The 11,642-nt window shown below is 34.2% G+C and overlaps 1 protein-coding gene across 3 annotated transcripts; it reads left to right on the forward strand.

Annotated features, from left to right (window-relative positions):
* The first annotated feature begins 9,092 nt into the window (after positions 1-9,092).
* On the forward strand, positions 9,093-11,313 carry LOC147555732 (uncharacterized). Of its 3 annotated transcripts, none has more exons than XM_086664038.1 (4): positions 9,093-9,260; positions 9,712-10,346; positions 10,443-10,640; positions 10,812-11,313. In XM_086664038.1, the coding sequence occupies exons 2-4, from the start codon at positions 9,756-9,758 to the stop codon at positions 11,040-11,042; spliced, it is 1,020 nt and encodes a 339-aa protein (XP_086520164.1). In that variant the 5' UTR covers positions 9,093-9,260; positions 9,712-9,755; the 3' UTR covers positions 11,043-11,313. The 3 variants fall into 3 exon arrangements, with proteins under 3 accessions (XP_086520164.1, XP_086520165.1, XP_086520163.1); XM_086664039.1 differs by having other exon boundaries at positions 9,096-9,377; XM_086664037.1 differs by lacking the exon at positions 9,093-9,260 and having other exon boundaries at positions 9,497-10,346.
* The last annotated feature ends 329 nt before the right edge of the window (positions 11,314-11,642 follow it).

Below are 11,642 nucleotides of genomic sequence, written 5' to 3' on the forward strand. Positions count from 1 at the left end.
TTTGTGAACGAAAATCAATGAGTGTATGGTCGTCTCCATCATTTCAAATGCCCCAAGCGAAATTAAGACTTGGAGTCCCATATAGTGCATGTTAGAAAAAATAAATAAAATTGTTAATGATACTTGGAAGAGGATTTGAACTTTGACCTCTTGCACAAAATCTCAATTCTAAACCACTAAGTTACATCTTAAATCATGTCATAAATTTGTTTTCCAAAATTGATATACAAAATTCAAAATATGTGGTCCTTAATTATGTCGGGTCTAAAACGAAAACTTTGGTTGCATTGGGCCCTGACCGCCCCTGGACGTGTGATGGAGGGGAGGTTAGAGTTAGGCATATACGTCTGGGCACACCCCTCATTATCCAGATGAATTGTGTGAACTAAATTTGTTATAAAACCTATTATGCTTTTACAATTTTTTAGTATGAGGGTAACATTTTACAATTTGAACCTCTCCCAACTCTAGATTTCCTCCATTCTCAAGTATGATCTTTCCTTTTAATTTCATAATTTAAGGCTAGCACATCTTAACATAATAGTGCTTTTGTTTCCTGATTCTACCGTAACAATACAAATACGATTTCCATCTTTTAAAGTTCGTTGTACCTACACAAATTCGGTATCATAAAATCAAATTCAAATGAGATGCTTAAAATTTTGAATTTTTCTGATAGCTCTGTTGCATACTTTTTTTTATGTTTGGAATTTACTGTAAGACTGCCAAGAAAGAAAACTTCTTGGAGGAAGAACTTATTTTTGGATTTTCAGATGCTCAGGCTTTAGGACGAGTCCATTGTTATTTATTGTACATTTGCTTCATCACACATGGTATTGCAAAGGAGGGCACTGAATGCATGTTCGGATTTTTCTTCTAACAATGATATTTCGGTGTATAAGTGTGTTGAACGTTTTATTTAGTGGTTGTTTCTAACTACATCAATATGGTGTTTGTTTGTTTTTTTTTGTTAAATCCGAAATTTGAAATAAATAATGTGTTATTATCTTGTATAGTTTGAGTACTTGCATGAGTTAACTTCTCTAATAAATTCACACGATAAAACAAGTTTTTTTTCTCAAATTCAGACTTATCTTTTATTTTAGATAGCTCGAAACATATGCATTGGATAATAAAAAACTTGTTTCAAGATCTTAAGATAAAAACATGCAAAACAACTAAAATTACATGTACAATCATTTCAGAATTAGATCCAAAACAAAATAAACAACACCTTAGTCTAAAGTAACATCAATTTAAAACTTCTAGTCCTAAGACAGTCTCTTGATCAAATAGAATTTGTTATCTTTTGCCCATAAATGTATTTAGGGGCATAGTCACATTGTTTCCAGTGAGATGACACTGAGATTAGCTTTTTTCCATTCTCACCGCCTAATTGGCACAAGCAGACAGTAGAGAGGTTTCAATTATAAACCACATCACTAAAGTTTCAGATTTTGTAAAGATGAAAACTATTGCTTTCAATAACTACAAAAGTAGAACAATAATATTGTGATATGAGTTATTCGATTGACTGAGATAGAAATAATATTGTTGGATTAGTACTGAATTTAGTATAGTGGCTTATTCAACCTTATAAAGACATGATCACCTCAATTAGTGCTAGAATTGAGAAATATCATATACTTTTACTAGTTCAAGTTTTGCTAGTTAGCATATTCTGCCATACTTATATTAGACAATATTAGGTTCTTTTACTATACAAAATTGACCATTTTAGATACTAAATTTGGTGGACCGAGTTATTCTTTTCGGATTTTGGTTCTTAAACCATAGGACCACCACCTACCCATAGAACAGATAAGCTCATATCACACAACAATTCTTCGAACCTTTTTGAGTATCGATGATGTCATTACCTTCTCTATGCCTTTGTCTTAGTGATTGAAATATGTTTGAATTATTAAACACATTGTATCTACTAAAAGGACCATTCTATTATTATTTTCACAACTTTGGACCACATTTTCTGTAGTTCACATCTTACTACCACATATAGAGATTCTTATTTAGGTTTTGTGGCCAGCCCTCTAAATGAAAGTAAATAACAAACCCTTTGTTATAGTTAGTTTTGTAGCTGTTTTCCAAGTTATATCAGTTTTTACTATAGATATATATCATCATATAAGTCTAAGTACTTTTTTTTTTTTGTTGAACTATATAAGTCTAAGTACTTGTTCAACTCAAATTTGTCTTTCACTAGCTTTATTCTTGATATATACAAGAAAGGTATGATTCAATTAAAGCACAAAAGTTCAAGTATCGGGTAAACCATTATATATTAACATGAAGTAATTATCACCCACCAAGTTTCGATCCGACTGATTGAGATCCACCTACCCATGTTTAAAAACTTTATGTAGACACGATAGAAAAATTCGTTTGTGTTTTTTTAATAGTTGACGAACTGTAATTTGGCTCCGATTCTTTTGATTTTCAACTGATTTTGATAAATTCGCGGAGACCTTTGAAGATGCAAGTAAGTAATTTTGAAAGATCTCTCTCAATCTTTACCTTTGTCATACTCTTATTGTTGAAAATTTATTACAAGATATTGGTAGATGTTATTACAACACCAAATCTATGTGGACCCGTAAAAACAATTTGTCTCCATATAAGGCACCTACATGTATATTACTACATTATTTCGTATAACAACGATTGTTATATAACAAACTATATGCCTTACTTGATTTTCTTCGGAATTTTGTATGATACTGTTGTTCTTTTGGTTATCAATCGATAAGTCGATTTCTTTCTGTCTTGGCTTGATTTAGACAAAGTTTCCTTTCTCTAACTTATAGAGAGACAGACTCTTCGAGAATAAAGATTTATCAATATTCCTTCTTTCGAATTAACCGAGATAGACGTTAATGTAGTCGAGGCGAGAATAAATTCTCTTTCCTTAAGACATTCTACACCCCCGTAACAATACCAAACGTTAGGGTGTATGCCTTCGGGATACAACGACTTTCCTTTCAGAGTTTTAAGATAGTAATTCTATATTCTGAAAGCGGACGAACCTTTGTAAATATTATGAGCTCTTGGACTAATGCGGATGATCTTCTAGATGCTTTGGAAATTCAAACTTCACTCGAAACTCCTTTTTTCCTTTTTTCTAGATATTCTACGCAAACCAGAACCTCTAGAAATACTTCTCAATCAGATATTCTAGGCAAACCAGAACCTCTAATTGTTAGAAGAGAAGAGAAGAAGAGAATGAATTTGTTGTCCTAGACGCTTTATGATTATCACTTCACTCAAAACTTCTTTCTTCCTTTTTCTAGATATTCTAGGCAAACCAGAACCTCTAGAAATACTTCTCAATCAGATATTCTAGGCAAACCAGAACCTCTAATTGTTAGAAGAGAAGAGAAGAAGAGAATGAATTGATTGATGAAAAATGAAGTGGGTTTGGGTTGTTTATATAGGAAGTGAATGGGTGCAAAGTGTCTGTTGGGTTAAAGAGACATATCACTTCATTTTGTGGACTAAACTGAAAGATAACTGAATTTGGGAGTCGGTTGTAATATAGACCATTGGATTTCCCTCAAAATCTCGGGCTAAACGCGAACCCTTAGATGGATACAGAAGCGTGCCCAACAGATGGATTCGGTGGCCGTTAGGTGGAAATCTGTTAAAATCCCAACGCTGCCCCGACACGGAGAAGACCCGCGCCGTTGGATCGCTCAGATCCAACGCTTCTGGGCGCATCCCGAAATCATCCCGAGGACCTAAACGCGCGACCGTTAGATCGCGCAAAATCCCGCACATCGAATGCGAGCCGTCCAGATCTAGACGTGCTCGTTTCGCGCAAATGGCGCCCAAATTGATTTATCCACTTTGACGTTCTAGTCCCTAATTTAACCGAACTTCGTGCAAACTTCAAACTTGAATTTCTCATTCATCCGGATTTGGATTCGAGTGATTCTTGGCTCTAAGCTTAAGAGCTCGACGAGACGAACTCAATGACGCATTCTGTTGCTGAGTTTGACGAGTCGGGTCAAGCCAAAATCGGCTCCGATTCTAACAGATACTTCCTCTACTTCTGAGCTCTAAGAGTGTATAACATTATTTTTCTTTCATTGGTGACTCGACCCTCTTAACTATTCAAATTAGTAGCGGACCCTTCTTCTTCTTGGTTCGCTCGATATTATGAGATATATCCCATGCTTTTTAAGTTACAATTACATTTCCTGTGGCTCTCCAATCACCTTTTAGCGGGCGGATATTCTAATTTAAGGTTGTTTCTCTTCTTTGAGGATTGGTTGGTATGATGAGAAAGCATAATTGCATTGATCTCGTTAATGTTAGGCATGCCATTTGCTCCTAGTTGGGGATAGTCCTGAGTTCAAGTTCTATTTTGGTGTTATTACAATAATAAGTTCAAGTATTGAAATTTGTGGCAACTTTTGGGATTAAAAACAGAAATTCAATTGTTACTCCATGTACACCTACAATAATAAGATTCCGACCTTGAAAATTATACGTTTTTGTAGACCTTGGGTATATTTTGTCTATCTTAGGTGGGTTTTCAAAAGATCGTGGCATAACCATCGAGAATTATACATGGATAAGTAGTGGCCCAACTAAACACGCCAGATGTGTGAGACAGACCGACTGCATATACTCGAACGTAACTGCACTCACTATTAGCTTATCTATCAATCTATATATTGTGATACTTCCATTAAAAATTAAAATGCATCAATTTGGTTATCAATTTCTACTTGTTTTGTCTAGTGGGGACAAGTGGGATAACTAGGCAAGTATTAGGTCAAGGGAAATTTCTTATATACCTAAAATTGATTATGAAGCCTATTCTTATCAAGGTAGTCGTAGAAGAGAGAGAGGCATCATTAAGAAATCGTATCTCAGTTCAGATCCAAAGTCATAATAATAATATCCCCTGTGGGTAGGCACCAGAGGAACTCTTACTTCTTCTATAACTCCCACTGTCCTCTGTGTTTCCCATATATTTAGGGCACCCTTCCCTTTACTTTTAGTGGTCCTATTTATCTTTTTCCTTTTTCTAACCTTTGAGGCTAGTCTTCTTTGAAGAAACAAACATTTCAAAGTACTTTGCTCCATTTTACCCTAAAGTGGATATGCTTTTACACAACTAGTAGGAATGCAAACCTAACAGTTACCCTAATCTATAGGTTTATTATGGCAACCATCACAATGACTATGAAAATAACTTCTTCTTTTGATTAACTTGACAGAACTATCCCCTTATCTTGCTTTTATATTTCTCATGTTTGATGGGTAGTTTGGTCATTATAAATGTGGATTGGGATTTTCATGTTCGAGTAGTTTGACCATGTATCATGATGTATGAGAACAAATATTTTGTGATAATACAAATAAGTTGAGGTGAGGGCAGGACAAATAGGTTAGTATATTGGGATCATATTTATATTGGGATCATAAATCAATAAAGCATCTGTCATCTTTCTTTTTGTTGAAATTGTAATATGTTTGAAAGTTCAAAGATTTTGAATTTGTTTCTAGTAGGCGAGGGTAGTATCGATAATATAATCGAATATGAAGGTTTGTCTAGTAAATTTGTCATGGAGGATCCATCTCTCTATCTCTATTCTCTCTTGTTACTTCCTTTCTCTCACTATACTTTATTTCTCTATCCTCATTCTCTCTCTCTATATATCTGGTTTTCTCATCTTCTTTTCCAGAGTATTGGCACAGAGAGAGACTGGAAGATGCAGGAGATGTTCCCAAATCGCAGCATGTGTGTAACTGATAAGTGGACCCCACTATTTTCTCTCACTATTAGTACAAAAAAAACCCAATCATTCCATGCAGGGGAAGATCTGTTTCACAGAAAACGAGAATCCACTATGTCTGTTCATAATCAGCAACCCAAAACCCTAATCTCTCTCTCTCTCTTTCTCTCTCTTTTATAACTCAACTCCATCAAGGCCTCAACCATAACCAACACCCTACTTTGATCATAATCATCATACTACTACATACATTTTTCAACGTCCCTGTTATTAGCCGCCATACACACTATCCGTACATCCTAGCTACCTATACCAAAGAAATCATCGACTCCCTAGTCCCTCCCCCCAGACATTTTCTCTCTCTAGAGTTAGAATTAGCTATAGTCTTTAATTTCTCTATCCAAATACTCAATGATTTCCTCGTAGTCTCACATATATACCCCTACTATATTGTGGTCCTACCTGGCTGGCGAGCGCCGGACCAAGTAATACACGCGTTTGTTGGACCACTTTCTCTCTCTAAAAGAGATCGTAAGTGAACTTAGAGAGAGAAAGAAACTATGGGGCTTCAGCAGTAGAGTGTTATAACGACCCGAATCCACGCAAGATGGGTTGGTCACGCCAATTGGATTGAGATGGGTTGGTGTACGCCAATTGGATTGAGAGGGGTTGCCACCCAAAATTCTTACACCACCCAACAAATTGGGCGTACACCTCTTTGTAATATTAACTATTGAGTAAAGTGATACTTTGCAACAAAAAAGAAACAAAAAAATTAGTAGGGAGATAAAACGGCCACCCAAAATGTTGGCTGATTTAGGAGAGTAAACGAAATCAACTGCATTAGACATCTTAGTTACGTGAGTATAATAGACAATCATCGTACATAATTTGGCTTTGACTCATCGTAATGATTTAATATGTTCGTAACTGTCCTATAGACACCTATTCACCTTAAAGAGCACACAAACTTCTAAATATGTCACTATTAATATTCTTAACGACACAGTTTCAATAGATCACGAGTTACCATTGTGATGAGAACTAGACCAGTGACCTTCAAATTTTCTAAATTTACCCCTAATTGTGTAATTGAATATACATATTTTTATTTGAAATCAGATTTACTCTCCCACCGGCAACAAGTTAAAATTTGTATATATGACCGAACTACCCTTTTTTTTATTCAATTGAACTTACCCCTTCTTTTTCTTCTCTTTCATCTTTTCACCATCTTCATATACTTTTCATCTTCAAATACTTCTTCATTTTCATTTGTTTTCTCCACATCATCTTCTTCTCTCTCTCTCTCTCTCTCTCTCCATTTCCCTTCATTATCTTTTACTATTTTCCTCTTTTGCATTGAAGACCTCCGTGAACAAAGGTTCTTGAATTTTCTTAAGAAAAAAGACTTGTACATGGATCGCCTTTGCTCACTATCTTCCCTTTACAGCGACTTGATGAAGTTGATAGAATCAAAATGAAGTTAATGGTGTGTATGGTTTAAGTGAAGATCAGAACACCGAGAGGAACGACTTTGAATTATGTAAAATTATATCAAGGATTAAAGGAACAAAAAATTATCTTTTTAGGATGAGAGAGTAAAGAAAGACAAAATAATAATTAGCACCAAGAAGGATTTGAAAATGACTTAAGATGAAAAATGTGGTATTCAATTTGAAGTTAAGTTGTGCAGTATAGTCATGAAAATTTATCACTTATTTGTGATGGTTAAAGATACGTCCAATTACAAATTTGAAAGAGGCATCTGCAATTATGCATTTATATTAGTGGTAAGCAAAAAAATATTTGGTCCCTATGATCCATCCCAAAACATATTTGGTCCACAAAACCTATATTAACAAATAATTGGTCACTTCCAGCCCCACAAAAAAAACTTCGATTAGAAAATATAAAATAAACACGTTGTAGAAATCTAGTTCGCGAGATCTACATTTTCTTTCTCCGAAATCTATATACAATCTTGTAAGACCGTTTTCTTCTAAATTTCCTGAAGAAACACATTATTTCGTTGATTTATACTAATAAAGGCCAATATTATGCTGGATTGTGTGTGCTAAGTAGATAAAAAAATATTGGGTCTTAAATGAGTCTAGCTCCTAAGATGAACATGCACAAAAATGATAATATCCTTTTGTTCTTAAAAAGTAAGTAAAAAAAGAATTTCTCCTAGAGATATCACATATGGTATCCACCTATTACAAAATTTCCATACAATTCAGATCATTTTATTATACCACCTATATCTAAGGTGATTCTGTCATCTTTATTACCAAATCCTTAAATAATGTTGTTTGAAGGGAGAAAAGATGAAAGAGAGAAAAAAGGTTTGAGAGTTTTTAGGGAATGAGTAGTAATTTGACTGTTGAATATCTATTTTTTCAAAGACTCTTTAAAATGAAGGGTCATGATTTACAAAAGAAAATTGGACGACCGAGATTTACACACCAACGTTATGACATAGCAACAAAACCTATGTCATTTGTTATATAGATGGTTAAAGATATGTCCAATTACCAATACTTGGTCCCTGTGATATATCCTAAAACATATTTGGTCCACAAAAAAATTTAGATTCGAAAATATCAAATAAACACGTTGGAGAAATCTAGTTCGCGATATCTATATTTTCTTTCTCCTAAATCTATATACAATCTTGTAAGACCGTTTTCTTCTAAATTTCCTGAAGAAACACATTATTTCGTTGATTTATACTAATAAAGGTCAATATTACGCTCGATTGTGTGTGCTAAGTAGATCAAAAAATATAATGGGTCTTAAATGAATCTAGCTCATAAGATTGACATGCACAAAAATGATAATATCCATTTGTTCTTAAAACGGAAGTAAAAAAGAATTTCTCCTGTATCACATATGGGATCCAGCTATTACAAAATTTCCATACAATTTAGGTCATTTTATCAAACCACCTGTATCTTAGGTGATTCTTTTATCTTTATTACCAAATCCTTAAATATATCTCTTGGATTACACTATTAAAATACAATTTAACACAAACTCCATCATATCACGGTGAAAATGTGGCATTTGTTTGTTTTTCCTACTGTATGAATTTGATTCGTCTGACTGAAACAGAAATACTAAATCATCTATGTTGCCGAGTCTAGAAAAATATACGTACAATTTATAATATCTCAATTCAGATTTCCAATTAGATTTTGGAGGTGACTAGGAAAACAAACACCACTTTATACTATTCCTTTGATAAACAATTATAACCCTAGGATACATCACACACAATTGATGCTCTTTTAGTTTGGGTCTCTATATATATATGTAGAGACTAGAGAGAGAGAGATAGGTATTTTGAGCAGCTGAAGAATCACACAAATTGTGAGTTCTGCTACTGCAATGGCAGTCTAAAAATGTTCCCTACTATATTAATTTGTGGGGTCCATTTTAGAGGGAATCATCCATCGATCACACCTTGAACAAAGATCATCAATCCATCAGGTAAGAGAACAAAGTTCTTATTAGAGGTTGTTGATATTACGGAGGAAAGAAGTAGGGACCACCTGTAGCTCAATCGTACACAAATACGGTTACTTTGACACGTATCTCACTGTTTTGGTAATTTCCAGCCGTTGGATTTCTTCTTCTCTATCTATCTATCTATCTATCTATCTCTTTCTCACTCTAGCTTTCATTTGCTTATATATAAAGGAAAAATCCGTTCTTAATATGTAGTAGAGTACTTCACTTTTTAGCATTTCTCATAGAGAGAGGTTTCTGTTCTTAAAGGCATCATGTCTTCATCTTCTTCTTCTCATACTTTCTCTCTCTAAAAAAACTATTTAGGTTTTAGGTTTTTTTTTTCTCTCTGTGAAAGAAGATTTTGTGTGAGTTTTAATGGTGACGTCTTTAATGTTTTGGAGTACTAATTCTTCATCCATGGATACAACAGGAGGAAGAGAGCGAGAAATCAAGAACTTTGAAGATCATCAAGAGATGAAGGTTGATACTGGTTCTACGAAACCTAGAGGAAGAAAGAATTCAAAATCAGGACAAAAGAAATTACCACAGAGAGGATTAGGTGTTGCTCAGCTAGAAAGATTAAGAGTACAAGAAACTTTGAAGAAAATGCCTGAGTTTGATCAAGTTCATCATCATCAACATGCGTCTGATCAGATCAATAACTATCAGCATCATCATCATTTCCAGAACAATCAAAATCATCAATTCCAGTTTCCGTTTTTGGATCATCATCATCAACAACAACAACAGCAACTACAACTGCAACAAAACAATGTTTCAGTTCCGTTTCCCCGATTCAGTCAACTGAACAATTTCGGAACCACACCGATCACAAATGTCAGTGCTCAACCAATGAACTCTCAGCCTTTCGTAGTTCCACATTACAAGTACGGAAATGGTGGTTATTCAGGTGGTTCCGGTGTCCGGCCTGTGTTTTCCGATCATATGGAAGTGGATCGGTTGAGGATTGGTCATGAACCGAGGCTTCAGAACGAAAATCCGTTCGAGCTCTCTTCAAATCCAAAAACACATTGTTTCTCTGATCAATGTGATATTTGTCTGAAGGTGACGATGAGTTGTTAGATTTTTTTTTAGATTTTTCTTCCTTTTTAACCTTATTATATCTTCTATCTTTACTGAATCTCTATTATTTTATTGCAGAAAAAACGTATCATCAATGGCGAGAATCTAGGGTTTGAAGTAGTAAAAACACGATATACTGAAAATAAACAAATAGACGGTCCAGATTTCCTTCAGCTTGATCTCGGACGAAACTGGACTATTGATCAAGGAGAGATCAACAAAGATTTCGGTTCTAATGGAGTAAGACGCGCCAATTTTCCAGGTGTTAATGATGAGGTAAAAAAAAAAAAAAAAAAAAAAATTAAATTCTGTCCCTCTAAAAACAAGGAACTCAAAAATATTCTCAATCTAAAAAAATCTTTGTTAATATACTTGAAGATCTAAAATGAAGATTAGGGCATTTTTTAGAGTCTGCTGGTATGAAGTAATTGAATTAAATTTTTACAGGGAGTAGAAGTATTAGCTGTTCATCGAAAGGGGAAATCTGTGGGAGGAAATGTTTTAATGGAGTACGAATTTTTCCCTGGTAAAGGTAGCAACAACAACTGGAACAGTAAAAGCAGTAACTCTTGGATCAAGGAGTCTTTAATGGCAGAATCTGCAAAAAATGCAGGAGGAGGTGAAACCTCTCAATCTAATACTAATTTCCTTGATTTATCTCTCAAGCTTTCTTGTTAGATAGATCACTAGAAAGAGGAATTTAGGTTATTCTCTTTCTCTCTCTAAAACTCCTCTCTCTCTCTCTCTCTAGTCAGTATAGTAGGTTGTTCAGGTTGTTCTTCCACTGGCTTCATCTTATTATTGTGTGTAGTAATGAACAGAAACAAATCCAAGAAACAGCTTTTGGTTTTACCTTTTGTTGTGAAAGTTAGAGCTAATGAGATTTTGATGTTTCTTTTGGCTTTCTTTTTTATATATGATGATGATTAAATGTTTCTTTTTCTTCTTATTCTATTCCCACTTCTTATTCCTTGCTTAGATTTATACTGATTGACTTCAAGAAATTGTCTGTTCAAAATACAATCATACAAACACTTCCCAGTATTCACTCGAAAATCTTGATTATATGAGATCTTATTTGATCAAAATTTATGTTCTATCCGAATTTGGTTGTTTTTTGAAGATTTAGGATATAGTGCTAGATCAATGTTATTAAATCTTTAGTATCTAAATTATATTTGACATTAAAGTTGGTAATGAAGGGGATCTGCAATTTACAAGGAAACACTCCAAAAAAAAAAAAAAAAAAAAATTCCAACTTCGTTCTTACTTTAAAAT

Source organism: Eschscholzia californica, unplaced genomic scaffold, assembly GCF_041429995.1.
Source record: "Eschscholzia californica isolate CP2 unplaced genomic scaffold, dmEscCali1.0.p SCAF_2, whole genome shotgun sequence".
NCBI lineage: Eukaryota > Viridiplantae > Streptophyta > Magnoliopsida > Ranunculales > Papaveraceae > Eschscholzia > Eschscholzia californica.

What these genes read in the sequence shown, in the direction of transcription:
- LOC147555732 (XM_086664037.1), top strand. Translation starts at nt 9,657, where the DNA reads ATGGTGACGTCTTTAATGTTTTGGAGTACTAATTCTTCATCCATGGAT. An exon ending in AATGTGATATTTGTCTGAAG is followed by an intron (nt 10,347 to 10,442) that starts GTGACGATGAGT and finishes ATTTTATTGCAG; the next exon opens with AAAAAACGTATCATCAATGG. An exon ending in TTCCAGGTGTTAATGATGAG is followed by an intron (nt 10,641 to 10,811) that starts GTAAAAAAAAAA and finishes AAATTTTTACAG; the next exon opens with GGAGTAGAAGTATTAGCTGT.